Source organism: Anoplopoma fimbria, chromosome 6, assembly GCF_027596085.1.
Source record: "Anoplopoma fimbria isolate UVic2021 breed Golden Eagle Sablefish chromosome 6, Afim_UVic_2022, whole genome shotgun sequence".
In the NCBI taxonomy this organism is placed as follows: domain Eukaryota; kingdom Metazoa; phylum Chordata; class Actinopteri; order Perciformes; family Anoplopomatidae; genus Anoplopoma; species Anoplopoma fimbria.
This window is the reverse complement of record NC_072454.1, coordinates 302,884-320,383: the sequence shown is the minus strand read 5'-3', so window position 1 is coordinate 320,383 and position 17,500 is coordinate 302,884. Positions and strand designations below refer to the sequence as shown.

Sequence of the window (17,500 nt, the reverse complement as noted above, 5' to 3'; positions counted from 1 at the left end):
CAGGATATGACTGATCCTCCTCCACACGTGTCACCTTCCTGTTGTTGTCAGACAGTTTGAGGTTTCTGTTCACTGTGTTTGTGTCGAGTGTGAGTTCACAGGAATCTGATGGAGAGAACAAGACACAATACAGCTGCAGTTATTAATCTATCATCTGTTCATCTGGTGACACTGTGTGATGACATCAGAGATGTGAATGAGTGATGTCACAGTCTGAAGATGGTTGAATGTGTGCTGCTTTGTTTTCATGAGTCAGATTCAAAGCACACTTACACTTCCTCAGACCTGGTGTGACCCATCGGACTCCAGCAGGCTCCACCCTGAAAGGAGGAGGGGGGTCAGAGCAGCATGGAGACATGGACATTACATCATCTCACACACAGCTTTGTATTCATGTTCACATGGAGCACTTATTATTAATCACATCATATTCTTTACTTCATGGAGCTTCTTCTGATTGGCCGATGACAACAGCTCATTATGTTCACTTATTCATGAAGCCCTGGTGTAAAAGTTAGGGATTAAAAGAAGTTCCTAATAGTTTATTATGAAGTGGGATGAAATGACTCAGTAAGGCAATTAAACTGAAAGTAATTTAGTTTAATAAAAATGGTTAACTGAGAAATGAAGATACTTTAGTCATAAATAAGGCAGGATTTAAATAAGTGAATAAGAGTTGAAATAAACAGTTCTAAACAATATTGAAGGTAAACAGTGGGTTTAACTAAGTTAAAGTTAAAGGCATACTGTACGGTTTCCAGTGATATGCACTTTTAATATGTTGTTGAAATTGGTTTTTACATCCTGACAGCAATAAATAACTTATGGGCAATGAAAAAGAAGCGAAACAAAAACGAATTCTGTATCGGCTATAAACCTGTTAAAATGCTTACCAATCGGAGACATTGTACCCGAATCTAAAGAACCAATCACAAGCCTGATGAATCTCTCCCCTCTGTGTAAACAGCCGGCCTGAGCGCGTTCACGGAGGGCAAACTAAAGCGTTGTTGTCATAGTAGCCGACCGTTAGCTCAGCTCTGCTCAATGAGGCAGCGGCAGCGTAGCTACCTGGTTGCTAAGTAGCAAGCGCTCGTGCACGGCTCTGTGTCGAGGGGACGCCATTGGGAGTCCTGAAGGGTGGGGGAGGAGTTAAACGGAACTCCGAAGAGAAGCTAATTTCAAATCATGCTAGCTCTCTCAAATCGTACAGTATAGCTTTAAAAGAAGAATAAACTGATTGTGCCTTTAGTTTGAGCTATTGTGTTTGATTGGTTACACAAGGTATCAATCAGCCCCACCTGTGGTGATGGACGTAGCTAAAGGAGGGGGCGGGGTTAAAGAGAAGGACAGGACGGGAGAAACTCAGAGAAACATGAAGTAGATAGTTTGATGAATGTTCAAGTAAACAGAATAAAAACTGAAGCTGTGGACACTAACGCTCATTTATTGATTAAATATCTGTTGATTTTGAATGTTTGTGCGAGTGTGTCTGTGTGTAGCTAAAGGTTGTCGGTCGCTGGAACAGAGGACGCCATTGTGGACTGAAGGACTGTTGGTTTGTGTTTCTGATGAGTGACCTGCCAAAGGAAGCTGAATAGATTTAAGTTGTATGTTGTAATATCTTGTTATAAGCTAATTCACTTCTGCATATTTTTACAAGTAACTCATTGACTTCATCATTTTGCTAAATGTTAATTTCATTCATTTTATTTTGAAAGTGCTGTCTTATTTTAAAGGGGTCTAATTTGTGTTTTTGTTTATTGTCCCCCGAAATGGTGAAGTAAAGCAGTCACAGATCAACATGGTGATTCATCAGGAGTCTTTGTGTTTGTGTCACCTGATGAATGGAAGTCCAATATTCCCTCTCTTTTAGCTCTGTTTTTGGTCTCCACCACCTCCTGAGGGAAATATCTGTCTCTTTAGCTGCTAAATGCTCCACTATGTTCACCAGCTAGTCTCTAACTGAGTCTGTCTGCTGTTTGCTGCTGAGCAGGTAGTGAACAGAGGCTTCATCACAGCTTGTTGGATGAAAACAGCTGCTGGAAACACTGAGACTGAACCAAACAGGAAATGTGCTGCAGAACCAAAACTAGGAGCTAAAAGAGGCTAAAAAGCTCTGTAGAGCTGCAGAGATGGAGACAATTCTCTGTGGATTCATCACCACCACACGACTCTTCATCATTACACAGAGTCAGCTGATCGGTTAACAATATAGAAGCATTGATTGTTGGATGTTTTGGTCCTGACCAGCGACCTCTTGTGTTTGTGTTATAATGACTGTTGTCTCTCAGAAGTAAAGGAGAAAGTATCCTGAAATCACTACAGCACCACCAAACCTCTGATGGAGGAGGTCGGGGTGGATGGTTAGATGTACAAAGTGTCTGACTTTGACACTGCTGTTCACATCCCGTCTCCTAGCAACAGTCAACACTGGTTTCTATTATCTGTAATCTGGAGGTTTAGAATATTACAGTTCAAGTCCGTCTGCAGCCACAGAGCACTGCCTGTGTCCCTCTATAACTTTGGTTCAGTCCTAAATAAACCTCTTTGGGCTCTGACACACCGTGTCCACAATCAGCTGTTGGTTCTCCACTGAGCGTCTGTGGTCGACCGTCACCTGCAGTTTCAACAAGTCCACTCTTATCAACCAGGGAACTCGCTCTCAGTGCAGAACAAACCAAAACCAGGTGAAGCTGAACTTCTTTAAAACAGCAAAACGTTCCTATTGTGATGATTCATCAAGACGGTTTAAACAGGTTGATTCTTTGTCTGTTTGTCTTTTCACAGTAATGTCTGGACTTAAGGACAACACACACTGGTGGCAGATGAAGAGCATCAAATCATCCAACTATTGTTTGATATGAGCCCACAAACCTGCAGCGTGGCGACGTTGAGGCAGGTCAACCCACCATGATGGCCGTCAACCTGTCAGGATACACCACTGTCCTATTTTCTAATGTTGAAAGAAGGCAACGCTCCAGAAAAACAACAGTTTCATCACCTTCCCTCCCTGTTCTGGCTCATCCTGGCTACTGTTCCCTGACTACTTCTGTCTGTATTGATCGTCTGATGTGGGACACAAACAGTTTGATGAGTCTCTGGTAGTTTCAGGTCAGCTTGGTGTGTCAGGGTCATATTAACCAGCTCTACCTCCTCTATCACACTGATTGTCTGTGGCTGCAGCAGGCCTCTTCATACCTGAGAGTTTCCAGTCTCCAGTGTGGATCCTCCAGTCCAGCAGACAGCGGCTTCACTCCGGAGTCTCCTGGATGATTGTAGCTCAGGTCCAGCTCTCTCAGGTGGGAGGGGTTGGAGCTCAGAGCTGAGTCCAGAGAAGCACAGCCTTCCTCTGTGATCAGACAGCCTGACAGCCTGCAAACACACCAAACAACACACGTCACATGATCTGAGGGAACTGTGAGGGCTGGAAGGTTTCTGCAGTACTGAGATACTGTCGACTACTGTGGGGTTACATTAACATTGGTACTGATTGGTTTCTAGTCACAACCAAACACCCACTAATGTCCATCAACAATCTGAACACATTACTGGTATCACTGGCTTCTGATATTTCAAATTATAACAGCAGAGTGAGAAAAAACAATATATTATGTTTATTGAAATCACACAAGCAGAGAGAATCTTATGAAGGTTACGAGTTAACCCATTAATGCAAATCAGGATTTAAGTGAACATTAATTGTGTCCTGACCTGAGAGTTTCCAGTTCACAGTGTGGACTCTCCAGTCCAGCAGACAGCAGCTTCACTCCTGAATCCTGCAGGTCGTTGTTACTCAGGTCCAGCTCTCTCAGACTAGAGGACTGGGAGCTGAGGACAGAGCTTCACAGCTTCTCTCTGAGGGGTTACAGACACTCAGTCTGAAGAGACAACAATCAACAAGAAGAAAAATATATATTTGAGTTAAAATGAAATGAGTCTGAACTAAATTACAATCAAAAAGAAAAAATATAATTTATTCAGTGAAAGTGGATAAAACACTTGCAGTTCAATGTGCTCTACTGTATACAGCAAGTACTGTAGTATCACTATAGGGATTAGGGGTGGATATTTATTGTTGTTCATTAGCGTTTGAAACAAATTCAAACGTTTTGTTTTCTTCCCGACTCATTTTAAAATAAGAGAGAACAAAGAGTTGTAACCAGCAAAGGGGATGAGTGTGCTAGAGAGAGAGAGAGAGAGAGAGAACAAAGTGATTGAAAAACACTAATTAATCTTCATATACTGATTTCATGTCGGTTACGTTCTAAAGCAGAAATAAACAACCATCAGACTCTCAGCAGATCGTCACTGTAGAGACAGACATTCAAGTTTTCAGTCTCTTTCCACCTCTGCATTTCTCCTCTCCAAACATAACATCATAAAGCTGTTATGTTTGTCTGTGTCATCAGACCTGCGGCCGTATGTCTTGGACACTCGGGTGAAGAGAGGAGCAGAACTGTCAACTGAGTTGGATCAGGTGGTGGGGGAGGCTGCCGGACAGACCCGGTAAACCCAAACGTGTAGTGAGGGTGAACTGGGAACGTCTGGCTGAGGACCCTGTCCGCAAGTCTTCAACTCCCACCTCCGGAATAATTTCTCGTGCATCCCGGGGGAGGCTGGGGACATGGAATCTGAGTGGGCCATGTTCAGATCCTCCATTGTGGAAGCTGCTGCTAGGAGTTGTGGTCGGAAGGCGATCGGTGCCTGTCGTGGCCGCAATCTGAAAACCCGCTGGTGGACACCATTACATTACATTACATTACAGTCATTTAGCAGACGCTTTTATCCAAAGCGACTTACAGGAAGTGTATTCAACATAGGTATTCAAGCGGTATTCAGCGGTGAAGGAGGCTGTCAAGCTGAAGAAGGAGGCCTTTTGGGCTTGGCTGGCCCAGGGGTCTCCTGAATCAGCAGGCAGGTACCGGTTGGCCAGAAGGGCTGTAGCTGTGGCAGTTGCTGAGGCAAAAACCCGGGTGTGGGAGGAGTTCGGGGAGTCCATGGAGAAGGACTTTCGAATGGCCTCAAGGAAGTTCTGGCAAACCGTGAGACGACTCAGAAAGGGGAAGCAGGGCTTGTCTCAGGCTGTGCTCAGCAGGGGGGGAGAACTGCAGACCCGGACTGGGGATATTGTCGAGCGGTGGAAAGAACACTTTGAGGAACTCCTGAACCCGACCAACACGTCCTCTGTGGAAGAGGCAGAGTCTGAAGACTCAGGGGAAGACTCGTCCATATGCCTGGCGGAGGTCGTTGAGGTAGTTAAAAAGCCTTCAGTGGCAAAGCGCCAGGAGTGGATGAGAGTCGACCGGAGATGCTAAAGGCTCTGGACATTGTTGGGCTGTCTTGGTTGACACATCTCTTCAGTGTCTCGTGGAAGTCGGGTACAGTGCCTGTGGAGTGGCAGACCGGGGTGGTGGTTCCCATTTTCAAAAAGGGGGACCAGAGAGTGTGCTCCAATTATAGGGGTATCACACTGCTCAGCCTCCCCAGGAAAGTTTACTCCAGGGTGCTGGAAAGGAGGCTCCGTCCGATTGTCGAACCTCAGATTCAGGAGGAGCAATGCGGATTCCGTCCTGGCCGTGGAACAGCGGACCAACTCTTTACCCTTGCAGGTCTGTTGGAGGGTGCATGGGAGTTTGCTCATCCAGTCTACATGTGTTTTGTGGACTTGGAGAAGGCGTCCCAGGGGGAGTCCTGTGGGGGTACTGCGGGAATATGGGGTACCTGGTTCGTTACTACGAGCCATTCGGTCCTTGTATGACCAAAGTGAGAGCTGTGTCCGGATACTCGGCACAAAGTCGAGCTTGTTCCCAGTGCGTGTTGGCCTCCGCCAGGGCTGCCCATTGTCACCAATCCTGTTTGTGATTTTCATGGACAGGATTTCAAGGCGCAGCCGGGGGAGGAGAGTTTCCGGTTTGGGGACCTCAGAATCGCATCCCTGCTTTTTGCAGATGATGTGGTTCTGTTGGCTTCTTCAGAACGTGACCTTCAGCACGCACTGGGGCGGTTCACAGCCGAGTGTGAAGGGGTCGGGATGAGAGTCAGTACCTCCAAGTCTGAGGCCATGGTTCTCTTCCGGAAAATGGTGGATTGCACCCTCTGGGTTGGGAGTGAGTCACTGCCCCAAGCGAGGGAGTTCAAGTATCTCGGGATCTTATTCACGAGTGAGGGTAAAATGGAGCGGGAAATGGACAGGCGGTTCGGTGCAGCGTCAGCAGTGATGCGGGCGTTGTACCGGACCGTTTTGGTGAAGAAGGAGCTGAGCCGTAAGGCAAAGCTCTCGATTTACCAGTCCATCTACGTTCCAACCCTCACCTATGGTCATGAGCTTTGGGTAGTGACCGAAAGAATGAGATCGCGAATACAAGCGGCCGAAATGAGCTTCCTTCGTAGGGTGGCTGGGCTCAGCCTTAGAGAGAGGGTGAGGAGCTCAGCCTTAGAGATAGGGTGAGGAGCTCAGCCTTAGAGAGAGTTGTTTAGCTCAGACATCCGGAGGGAGCTCGGAGTAGAGCCGCTGCTCCTTCCTGCGTCGAAAGGGGCCAACTGAGGTGGCTCGGGCATCTGATCAGGATGCCTCCTGGACGCCTCCCTTTAGAGGTTTTCCAGGCACGTCCAACTGGTAAGAGGCCCCGGGGTAGACCCAGAACACGCTGGAGAGATTATATATCTCGTCTGGTCTGGGAACATCTCGAGGTTCCCCAGGAGGAGCTGGAAAGTGTTGCTGGGGAGAAGGACGTCTGGAGGACCCTCCTTAGCTTGCTGCCCCCGCGACCCGGCCCCGGATAAGAGGAGGAAGATGGATGGATGGATGGACATCATAAAGCATAAATAAGAGGAACAACAGGATGACCCTGTGATGTTTTATTGTGAATGTGAATTATGTTTCAAACTCCACCATCGTTTTTTAATCCACTGTGGATCAAGTTTATCTGTTCTACAAGGTTCTTAAGATGGGATGGAAACACAAATGGAATTTCACAAAAAAGGACTTTTGAACACTCGTTTAGTCTCTGAGATTAGTTCCTCTGGTTCCATAGTTCTGGTTAATTTCCTGGTGAAAAAGAGGTTTATGAAATCTGAAATCCTGATGAACTAATTCAAAGATTCAGAAAGAGAGAGGCTGTTTACACTGCATGAAGCTGATAGTTTAGAGACACATTTACATCATTGAAGACAAACTAACTTAATTTGACCTGAGAGTTTCCAGTTCACAGTGTGGACTCTCCAGTCCAGCAGACAGCAGCTTCACTCCTGAATCCTGCAGGTCGTTGTTACTCAGGTCCAGCTCTCTCAGACTAGAGGACTGGGAGCTGAGGACTGAGGACACAGCTCCACAGCTTCTCTCTGAGAGGTTACAGCCACTCAGTCTGAAGGGACAACATGAGTAAAAAATAAACAATAAGTAGAAAATACAGGAGTATATTAAAGTTTTGATATATGAATCTAACTCTCTCTGGACTTAGAGCTTTGTTGGAGGCTTTGACCACTGGCAGCAGCCTCAGAAGAGCCTCCTCTGAAGCAGAGTATTTCTTCAGGTCAAACACGTCCAGATCCTTTTCTGATGACAGTAAGATGAAGACCAGAGCTGACCACTGAGCAGGAGACAGTTCATCTGTGGAGAGACGTCCTGATCTCAGGGACTGTTGGATCTCCTCCACTAGAGAACCATCATTCAGTTCATTCAGACAGTGGAACAGATTGATGCTTTTCTCTGTTGATCTTCTTCTTGATGTACTGGACTGTTCTCTGATTGGTCTGTGAGCTACTTCCTGTCTGTGTCAGCAGACCTCGTAGGAGACTCTGATTGGTCTGTAGGGAAAGACCCAGGAGGAACCGGAGGAATGTATTTAATACTTGGTACAAAAGCCTTTGTTGGTAATGACAGCTTCAAGACGCCTCCTGTATGGAGAAACTAGTCGCATGCATTGCTCAGGTGTGATTTTGGCCCATTCTTCCACACAAACAGTCTTCAAATATTGTACAAGTACTAAATACATTTCAGTAAGCGTCTTCAATACTTTTTCCCTGTTTCATTCCATAACACATAACTTAATTTCTGAACATATTTGTTTGGTTTTCTTTGTATGTATGGATTACTTGGGTTGTTGCCGACATCTGGTGAAGATTTCATGTCAATAGAACCTTTAGAAATATATTTACTGAGAAAAATGGTGACGTGTTCAATACTTATTTTACCCGCTGTGTATATATATATATATATATATATATATATACACACTTTTACTGCAGTACTGCATAAAGTTACATTGTGACCTCATAAAGTTACATTGTGACCTCATAAAGTTACAATGGGTCCGTTCGAGAGAAGCCAGTCCTGATCAGAATCGATCACCGGCTATCGCCGCACAATGCATGCTGGGTAGATTTGTGTCCGACTTGATCCCGACTTGCTCTGACGTCATGAACACGTGGGCAACGATGACCTCACGAGAGCGAGGCGGCCGCAGGTTTTAGAGCCGACTGCATGGCCCAGTGCATGATGGGAAACGCTGCTGTCTCCTGAGCAGAGAGCTGATTGGCTCTTAGTTTTGACAACAAACACCACGTTTTGTAGAAAATTCTTATTTTCTGTGTAAATGTAAGATTTGATGCTAGATTGTTGGCTAATGGACTCACGTTGTGCAATGATGAGGCTGATAATAATAATAATAATTATCATCATTATATATAAGGTTATTTATTTAGTATCTGTAAATAAAGGTATTTATTGAGAAAGCCTAATTCCAATTTCCAACATGCTTTCAGTCAGAGAACTGGAATGTGTGAAGTCCACAGATTAACAATGTGAAGCATCAGAAAACCTTTAAAGGAGAGAACGATGTCACTGATGGACATCATAGAACCCAAACGTAGTCTATAAACTACAGGTAGCCTACAAACGTAGTCTATAAACTACAGGTAGCCTACAAACGTAGTCTATAAACTACAGGTAGTCTATAAACTACAGGTAGCCTATAAACTACAGGTAGTCTATAAACTACAGGTAGCCTACAAACGTAGTCTATAAACTACAGGTAGTCTATAAACTACAGGTAGCCTACAAACGTAGTCTATAAACTACAGGTAGCCTACAAACGTAGTCTATAAACTACAGGTAGTCTATAAACTACAGGTAGCCTACAAACGTAGTCTATAAACTACAGGTAGTCTATAAACTACAGGTAGCCTACAAACGTAGTCTATAAACTACAGGTAGCCTACAAATGTAACGAACAGGATGTAAACGTTTCAATGACTTCCTGTGTTTTCATTGAAGGCTGAACACTGTCTGACTTGATCGCAGTTTTTTTTTTTCTTCCAACGCCCGTGCTGCTGCCGCTGCTCTCGTCCTCTTTAGAGGCGCAGTCAACTCGACAGAACCTATTGTGACCTCATAAAGTTACATTATGACCTCATAAAGTTACAGAGGTGGGCCTTTTAAATGTAAAATATATAGAAATACATATAACACACTAAAGAGGGAAAAGAGGAAAAGATGTCCCTTTCAAAATAAAGGTTTAATCATAGGCATAAAACATAAAAATACAAAGTAAAATATACAAACAGATGTACTTATCATGTACTTATGTACTCAGAGTGAAGAGAAACATGAAGGTTAAGGATGATTTAAGAGTGAAGCTGAAACGTGACTATAAAGAATCTGATTATTTAAAGTTAAAGCAGAAACTTGAATAAAACATCAAGAGAGTCCAGGATGAAGGTGGGGGGGCCTCAGTAGGCAAGGGCCTCAGTAAACCAGGGGGAGGGGCCTCAGTAGACCAGGGGGAGGGGCCTCAGTAAGACGGGGGAGGGGCCTCAGTAAGACAGGGGGAGGGGCCTCAGTAAGACAGGGGGAGGGGCCTCAGGCTCCTAACGGTGGCGTTCAGGGTCAGCTCAGGAACGTCTCTGGCCACCCGCTGCATGGGAGCCATGTTGGGTCCTTCAAGAGAGTCCAGCAGCCCTAAAAACACAAAGACAGGAGGTCTCACTCTGACATGAAAACCAGGACAGGAGGTCTCACTCTGACATGAAACGAGGACAGGAGGTCTCACTCTGACATGAAAACCAGGACAGGAGGTCTCACTCTGACAGAAAACCAGGACAGGAGGTCTCACTCTGACAGAAAACCAGGACAGGAGGTCTCACTCTGACTCGAAACGAGGACAGGAGGTCTCACTCTGACAGAAAACCAGGACAGGAGGTCTCACTCTGACATGAAACGACGACAGGAGGTCTGACTCTGACTCAAAACGAGGACGGGAGGTCTCACTCTGACTCGAAACGAGACGGGAGGTCAAAACGGAGGTCAAAACAAGGACGGGAGGTCTCACTCTGACTCAAAACAAGGACGGGAGGTCTCACTCTGACATGAAAAACGAGGACGGGAGGTCTCACTCTGACTCTAAACGAGGACGTGAGTCAAAACAAGGACGGGAGGTCTCACTCTGACATGAAACGAGGACAGGAGGTCTGACTGACTCAAAACGAGGACGGGAGGTCTCACTGACATGAAACGAGGACAGGAGGTCTCACTCTGACATGAAACGAGGACAGGAGGTCTCACTCTGACATGAAACGAGGACGGGAGGTCAAAACAAGGACGGGAGGTCTCACTCTGACATGAATGAAACGAGGACAGGAGGTCTCACTCTGACTCTAAACGAGGACGGGAGGTCAAAACAAGGACGGGAGGTCTCACTCTGACATGAAACGAGGACAGGAGGTCTGACTCTGACTCAAAACGAGGACGGGAGGTCTCACTCTGACTCAAAACGAGGACGGGAGGTCTCACTGACATGAAACGAGGACAGGAGGTCTCACTCTGACATGAAACGAGGACGGGAGGTCTCACTCTGACTCTAAACAAGGACGGGAGGTCTCACTCTGACTCAAAACATGGACGGGAGGTCTCACTCTGACTCTAAACATGGATGGGAGGTCTCACTGACATGAAACGAGGACAGGAGGTCTCACTCTGACATGAAACGAGGACGGGAGGTCTCACTCTGATTCTAAACGAGGACGGGAGGTCTCACTCTGACTCTAAACGAGGACGGGAGGTCAAAACAAGGACGGGAGGTCTCACTCTGACTCAAAACAAGGACGGGAGGTCTCACTTTGACTCAAAACAAGGAAGGGAAGTCTCACTCTGACATGAAAACGAGGACAGGAGGTCTCACTCTGACTCTAAACGAGGACGGGAGGTCTCACTGACATGAAACGAGGACGGGAGGTCTCACTCTGATTCTAAACAAGGACGGGAGGTCTCACTCTGCTCAAAACGAGGACAGGAGGTCTCACTGACTCAAAACATGGACGGGAGGTCTCACTCTGACTCTAAACGAGGACGGAGGTCAAAACAAGGACGGGAGGTCTCACTCTGACATGAAACGAGGACAGGAGGTCTGACTCTGACTCAAAACGAGGACGGGAGGTCTCACTCTGACTCTAAACGAGGACGGGAGGTCTCACTCTGACATGAAACGAGGACGGGAGGTCTCACTCTGACTCTAAACGAGGACGGGAGGTCAAAACAAGGACGGGAGGTCTCACTCTGACATGAAACGAGGACAGGAGGTCTGACTCTGACTCAAAACGAGGACGGGAGGTCTCACTCTGACTCTAAACGAGGACGGGAGGTCTCACTCTGACATGAAACGAGGACGGGAGGTCTCACTCTGACTCTAAACGAGGACGGGAGGTCAAAACAAGGACGGGAGGTCTCACTCTGACTCAAAACGAGGACAGGTCTCACTCTGACTCAAAACATTGATGGGAGGTCTCACTCTGATGACAGCATCACAGACATAATCACTGGCAGCAGGTCACATGACCTCAGTAAACCCGATGAGGAGTCTGACCTTCTACGATCTTGTGGTAGGCGAAGTGAAGGTAGAGCAGGAAGAGCATGTGGAGGACGGACAGCGTCCCACAGAGGAGGAGACGAGGAGTCTGACCCACCGTACGGGACAGCAGAGCTGCTACCTGAGAGGGGACAAGACACACGAGACAGGTTAGTGCACCGCTGAGGGACAACAGGGGGGCTGATGGGAAACGCAGTCCTCACCATGCGCAGAGTAGACAGTCCTCCACACAGCAGCCAGAGGACGTAGAACAGGAAGTGGAAGTGGATGTTGTAGGTGACGAGAAGGACGACGCAGTGACCAAACAGACCATAACCCTGACCACAGGAGAGAGAGAGTGATGTCACTCCAGTGTCAAAGTAATCCAGTGAAAGACTACAAAGCATAACTCACTGATCAACATTATACTTCCTGTTTATCTCCCTCAAAGCATCATGGGTACTGTAGTTCAAAAACGTAGAGCTTGATTATCTTCCATAAACAGAACCACAGGAGAGAGTGTGTACTTGCAGTACTGTGTGTGTCCATGCAGTACTGTGTGTGTACTTGCAGTACTCTGTGTGTGTCCATGCAGTACTCTGTGTGTCCATGCAGTACTGTGTGTGTACTTGTGTGTACTTGCAGTACTCTGTGTGTACTTGCAGTACTCTGTGTGTACTCTGCAAACAATGTGGGCTTCGTAGACAATTGGCATACTTTCTGGGGAAAACCTGGTCTGATGAGGAGAGACGGCATTCATCCTACTTTGGATGGAGCGGATCTCATCTCTAGAAATCTGACCCAGTTCATTAGTGGACCTAATCCATGACCCAGAGTTCAGACCAGGAAGCAGAAGCAGAGTCGCAGTCTTTCACACCTCTCTGCGCTTCCTTTGGAGCAGTTACCCTCCCAGTTACCCACCCAGTTACCCACCCAGTTACCACCCAGTTACCACCCAGTTACCACCCAGTTACCCACCCAGTTACCCACCCAAAACCCTATAGAGACTGTGTCTGCCCCACGGCCACTTCAATTATTTAAAGTCAACAGAAGAGGAGTTATACAAAATAACTTAATAAAAGTTAAGGCAACTGATGCAACAGTGCATCAAAACAGGACAGTTAAATGTGGACTCTTAAATATTAGATCTCTGTCATCTAAGGGTGTACTTGTAAATGATTTAATATCAGATAATCATATTGATTTATTTTGTCTTACTGAAACCTGGCTGTGTCATGAAGAGTACGTTAGCCTTAATGAATCAACTCCTCCAAGTTATATTAATACTCATATTCCTGGAGGCACAGGCCGAGGAGGTGGAGTAGCAGCTATCTTTGACTCAAGCCTATTAATAAACCCTAAACCTAAATTAAATTACAACTCATTTGAAAGCCTTGTTCTTAGTCTTTCAAACCCGAGCGGGAAAGCATTAAAGTCAATTTTATTTGTTATAGTGTATCGTGCACCAGGTGCGTATTCTGAATTCCTATCTGAATTCTCAGAGTTTTTATCTAGTTTAGTCCTTAAGACAGATAAAGTTATTATTGTAGGGGATTTTAATATTCATGTGGATGTGCATAATGATAGCCTTAGTACTGCGTTTGGTTCATTGCTGGATTCTATTGGCTTCTGTCAGTGTGTACATAAACCGACTCACTGTTTTAACCATACCCTCGACCTTGTTCTGGTTTATGGTATTGAAGTAGAAAATGTAATTGTCTCTCAACAGAACTCTCTTTTATCGGACCATTTTCTAATAACCTTTGAATTTGTTCTACCAGAGTGTACGCCATTAGGCAAAAGTTTCTACACTAGATGTCTATCTGATAATGCTGTAGCTAAATTTAAAGAAGCGATTTCTTCAGGGTTTTATTCAGTACCATTGCTCAATATAACAGAGGACTCCTACTCTAGCTTTAGTCCGTCTCAGATTGACCATCTTGTTGATAGTGCTGCATGCTCACTGCGAATGACACTAGACTCTATAGCTCCTCTAAAAAGAAGCTAATAAAAGAAAGGAGGTTTGCTCCATGGTATAATCCTCAAACCCGCGATTTAAAGCAAATATCGCGAAAACTTGAAAGGATATGGCGTTCCACCAATGTGGATGAAGCGCGGTTAGTCTGGCGAGACATTCTTAAAATATATAAGAAGGCCCTCCGTAATGCTAGAGCAGCCTATTATTCAGCATTAATAGATTTAAATAAGAACAACCCCAGGGTTCTCTTCAGCACTGTAGCCAGGCTGACAGAGAGTCACAGCTCTGTTGAGCCGTGTATTCCTATAAACCTCAGTAGTAGTGACTTCATGAACTTCTTTAATGATAAGATTTTAACTATTAGAGAAAAAATGTATAATCTACTGCCCTCAACCAGTACCGATCAATCCACAGCTGTAGAACCTGAAATATATTTAGATGGCTTTTCTCCCATCGACCTTCAACAATTGACTTTAACTATTTCTAAGTCTAAACCTTCCACCTGTCTCTTAGACCCGATCCTGGCTAGGCTGCTTAAGGAAGTTTTTCCTTTAATTAGCAATTCTTTATTAGAAATTATCAATCTGTCTTTACTGACAGGCCATGTACCACAGGCCTTCAATCTAGCTGTAATTAAACCTCTTCTTAAGAAACCTACTCTAGATCCAGAGGTGTTGGCTAACTATAGACCTATATCTAACTATAGACCTATATCTAACCTTCCATTCATCTCTAAGATCCTTGAGAAAGCAGTAGCAAATCAGCTCTGTGACTTTATGCATAACAATAGTTTATTTGAGGATTTTCAGTCAGGATTTAGAGTGAATCATAGCACAGAGACGGCACTGGTGAAAATTACCAATGACCTTCTAATAGCTTCAGACAAAGGACTTGTCTCTGTACTTGTATTGCTAGACCTTAGTGCTGCATTTGATACCATTGATCACCAAATCCTATTACAGAGATTGGAGCATCTAATAGGCATTAAAGGAACCGCACTTAGCTGGTTTAAGTCGTATTTATCAGACCGATCTCAGTTTGTATATGTAAACAATGAAAGCTCGATGAAAACCAGGGTCAGTCACGGAGTTCCACAGGAGTCTGTTCTTGGACCTATTTTATTTACTTTATATATGCTTCCCTTGGGGAATATTATCAGAAAACACTCAGTAAACTTTCATTGTTATGCAGATGATACCCAGTTGTATCTATCAATTAAGCCAGACGAAACTAACCAGTTCTCTAAACTTCAAGCATGTCTTACGGACATAAAAACCTGGATGACCTGTAACTTTTTAATGTTAAACTCTGAAAAAACAGAAGTTATCCTACTAGGTCCAGATCACCTTCGAATTCAATTATCTAACGATATAGTTTCTCTAGATGGCATTGCTCTAGCATCCAGCACTACCGTTAAGAACCTTGGAGTTATCTTTGACCAGGATCTGTCTTTTAACTCTTATATAAAACAGATCTCAAGGACAGCCTTTTTTCATTTACGTAACATTGCGAAAATCAGGCAAATCCTGTCTCAAAGTGATGCAGAAAAACTAGTTCATGCATTTGTTCCCTGTAGACTAGATTACTGTAACTCCTTATTATCAGGCTGCTCTAATAGGTCTCTTAGATCTTTACAGTTGATCCAGAATGCTGCAGCACGTGTTCTAACAAAAACTAAGAAAAGAGATCATATTACTCCAGTATTAGCTTCTCTGCACTGGCTCCCTGTTAAATCAAGAATAGAATTTAAAATTATTTTACTTACCTACAAAGCTCTAACTGGCCAGGCACCGTCTTATCTTAAGGAACTTATAGTTCCATATTACCCAACTAGAGAGCTGCGCTCAATCAATGCAGGGTTACTTGTGGTTCCTAGAGTATATAAAAGTAGGATGGGAGCCAGAGCCTTCAGTTATCAGGCTCCTCTTCTGTGGAACCAGGTTCCAGTTTCAGTCCGGGGGCCGACACACTCACCACTTTCAAGAGCAGGCTTAAGACCTTCCTTTTTGATAGCGCTTATAGTTAGGACTGGTTCAGGTTTATAGTTAGGGCTGGTTCAGGTTCGCCTTGGTCCAGCCCCTAAATATGCTGCTATATGCCTAGACAGCCGGGGGACTACCTAGGATACGCTGAGCTCCTCTCTCCTCTTCTCTCCCTCCTTCTTTATGTATTAATCTCCTATTTATGCACATTACTGATTTTGCTTCTTCCCCGGAGTTCTTGTGCTTTCTCGCCTCGCAGGTTCCCAGGAATCGGGGTTATATTTGGACTGTCATCGTGCCACCTACTGAGGCCCTGCTGACACCCACTACTACTACCACTATCATTATTAGTCACATTACTATTATTATTGCCTGTACTATTACGCTTATTGACTTGCTTCTACCCTGGAGTCTTTGTGCTTTCTCGCTTCGCAGGCTTCTATAAATCGTGGCTGTACCTGGACCGTGGATGTGCATCCTGCTACGGCCCTGCTGACACCGACTGCTACCACCATTATTATTATTACTAGTCACATTACTATTACTATTACCTGTACCATTAAGCATTTTAGCTTTACTTCCACCCTGAAGCCCTTTTGCTTTCTCGTTCTGCAGGTTTCCATGAATCGTTGTGGTACCTGGACCGTAGTCGTGCCTCCTGCTGTGAGCCGACTGACACCCACTGCTACTTCGATTATTATTATTAGTCACATTACTATCCCTATTTTCATGGCTATAATTCTACTGTAATAATTGCTGCTGTTATTATAAGTAGTCTTATTATATGAATAATTTATGTCATATACATTGAATGTGTTGTATCTAAGAACTGTTATGCTGCTCATTCTGTACACATGACATCTATTGCATTCTGTCCATCCTGGGAGAAGGATCCCTCCTCTGTCGTTCTCCCAGAGGTTTCTTCCTTTTTTCTCCCTGTTAAAGGGGTTTTTTAGGGGAGTTTTTCCTGTGCCGATGTGAGGGAAGGACAGAGGATGTGAGGGAAGGACAGAGGATGTGAGGGTGTAAGGACAGAGGATGTCGCATGTGCACAGATTGTAAAGCCCTCTGAGGCAAATTTGTAATTTGTGATTCTGGGCTATACAAAATAAACTGAATTGAATTGAATTGTGTGTCCTTGCAGTACTGTGTGTGTCCATGCAGTACTCTGTGTGTCCTTGCAGTACTGTGTGTGTACTTGCAGTACTGTGTGTGTACTTGCAGTACTGTGTGTGTCCATGCAGTACTGTGTGTGTACTTGCAGCTGTGGCGTAGTGGAGAGCAAGGTAGTTCTCCAATCAGAGGGTCAGTGGTTCAATACCCGGCTTCGGCAGTCCTTGGGCAAGACACTTAACCCCAAGTTGCTCCTGAAGGCCATCGGTGTGGACTGGATGATGAATGTTAGTTAGAGTCTGATGGTGGCACCTTGATGGTAGCCTGTCATCAGTGTGTGAATGGGTGAATGATATGTAATATACTACTGATTGTAAGTCGCTTTGGAGAAAAGCGTCTGCTAAATGACTCTAATGTAATGTACTGTGTGTGTACTTGCAGTACTCTGTGTGTACTTGCAGTACTGTCACTTACCAGCAGGGAGAGCATCTGCAGCATGGTGATCTGAGCGTTGACCAAATACGCCAGGAAGTAGATGAAGGAGGAAACACCGAGCCAGTAACCAAAACAAGTTCCTATAGCTGTTC

General features: G+C 45.0%; 2 protein-coding genes across 2 annotated transcripts in view; both read right to left on the bottom strand.

The window, feature by feature from the left end:
• Nucleotides 1-8,372, bottom strand: part of LOC129092682 (uncharacterized) — a 9,064-nt gene extending 692 nt beyond the window's left edge. Inside the window, exons 1-7 of the mRNA XM_054600699.1 lie at nucleotides 8,351-8,372; nucleotides 7,446-7,654; nucleotides 7,354-7,364; nucleotides 3,712-3,834; nucleotides 3,199-3,372; nucleotides 274-320; nucleotides 1-105 (exon numbers count right to left, since the gene is read on the bottom strand). The exon at nucleotides 1-105 is cut by the window's left edge and continues 692 nt beyond it. Coding sequence (XP_054456674.1) covers nucleotides 1-105; nucleotides 274-320; nucleotides 3,199-3,372; nucleotides 3,712-3,834; nucleotides 7,354-7,364; nucleotides 7,446-7,654; nucleotides 8,351-8,372 — 691 coding nt within the window. The remainder of the gene's footprint in view (nucleotides 106-273; nucleotides 321-3,198; nucleotides 3,373-3,711; nucleotides 3,835-7,353; nucleotides 7,365-7,445; nucleotides 7,655-8,350) is intronic.
• A 1,124-nt stretch (nucleotides 8,373-9,496) lies between these two features.
• Nucleotides 9,497-17,500, bottom strand: part of yipf3 (Yip1 domain family, member 3) — a 12,314-nt gene continuing 4,310 nt past the window's right edge. Inside the window, exons 6-9 of the mRNA XM_054600682.1 lie at nucleotides 17,388-17,500; nucleotides 12,065-12,178; nucleotides 11,859-11,982; nucleotides 9,497-9,958 (exon numbers count right to left, since the gene is read on the bottom strand). The exon at nucleotides 17,388-17,500 is cut by the window's right edge and continues 19 nt beyond it. Of these exons, the coding sequence (XP_054456657.1) occupies nucleotides 9,837-9,958; nucleotides 11,859-11,982; nucleotides 12,065-12,178; nucleotides 17,388-17,500 (473 nt within the window). The 3' untranslated portion in view covers nucleotides 9,497-9,836. The remainder of the gene's footprint in view (nucleotides 9,959-11,858; nucleotides 11,983-12,064; nucleotides 12,179-17,387) is intronic.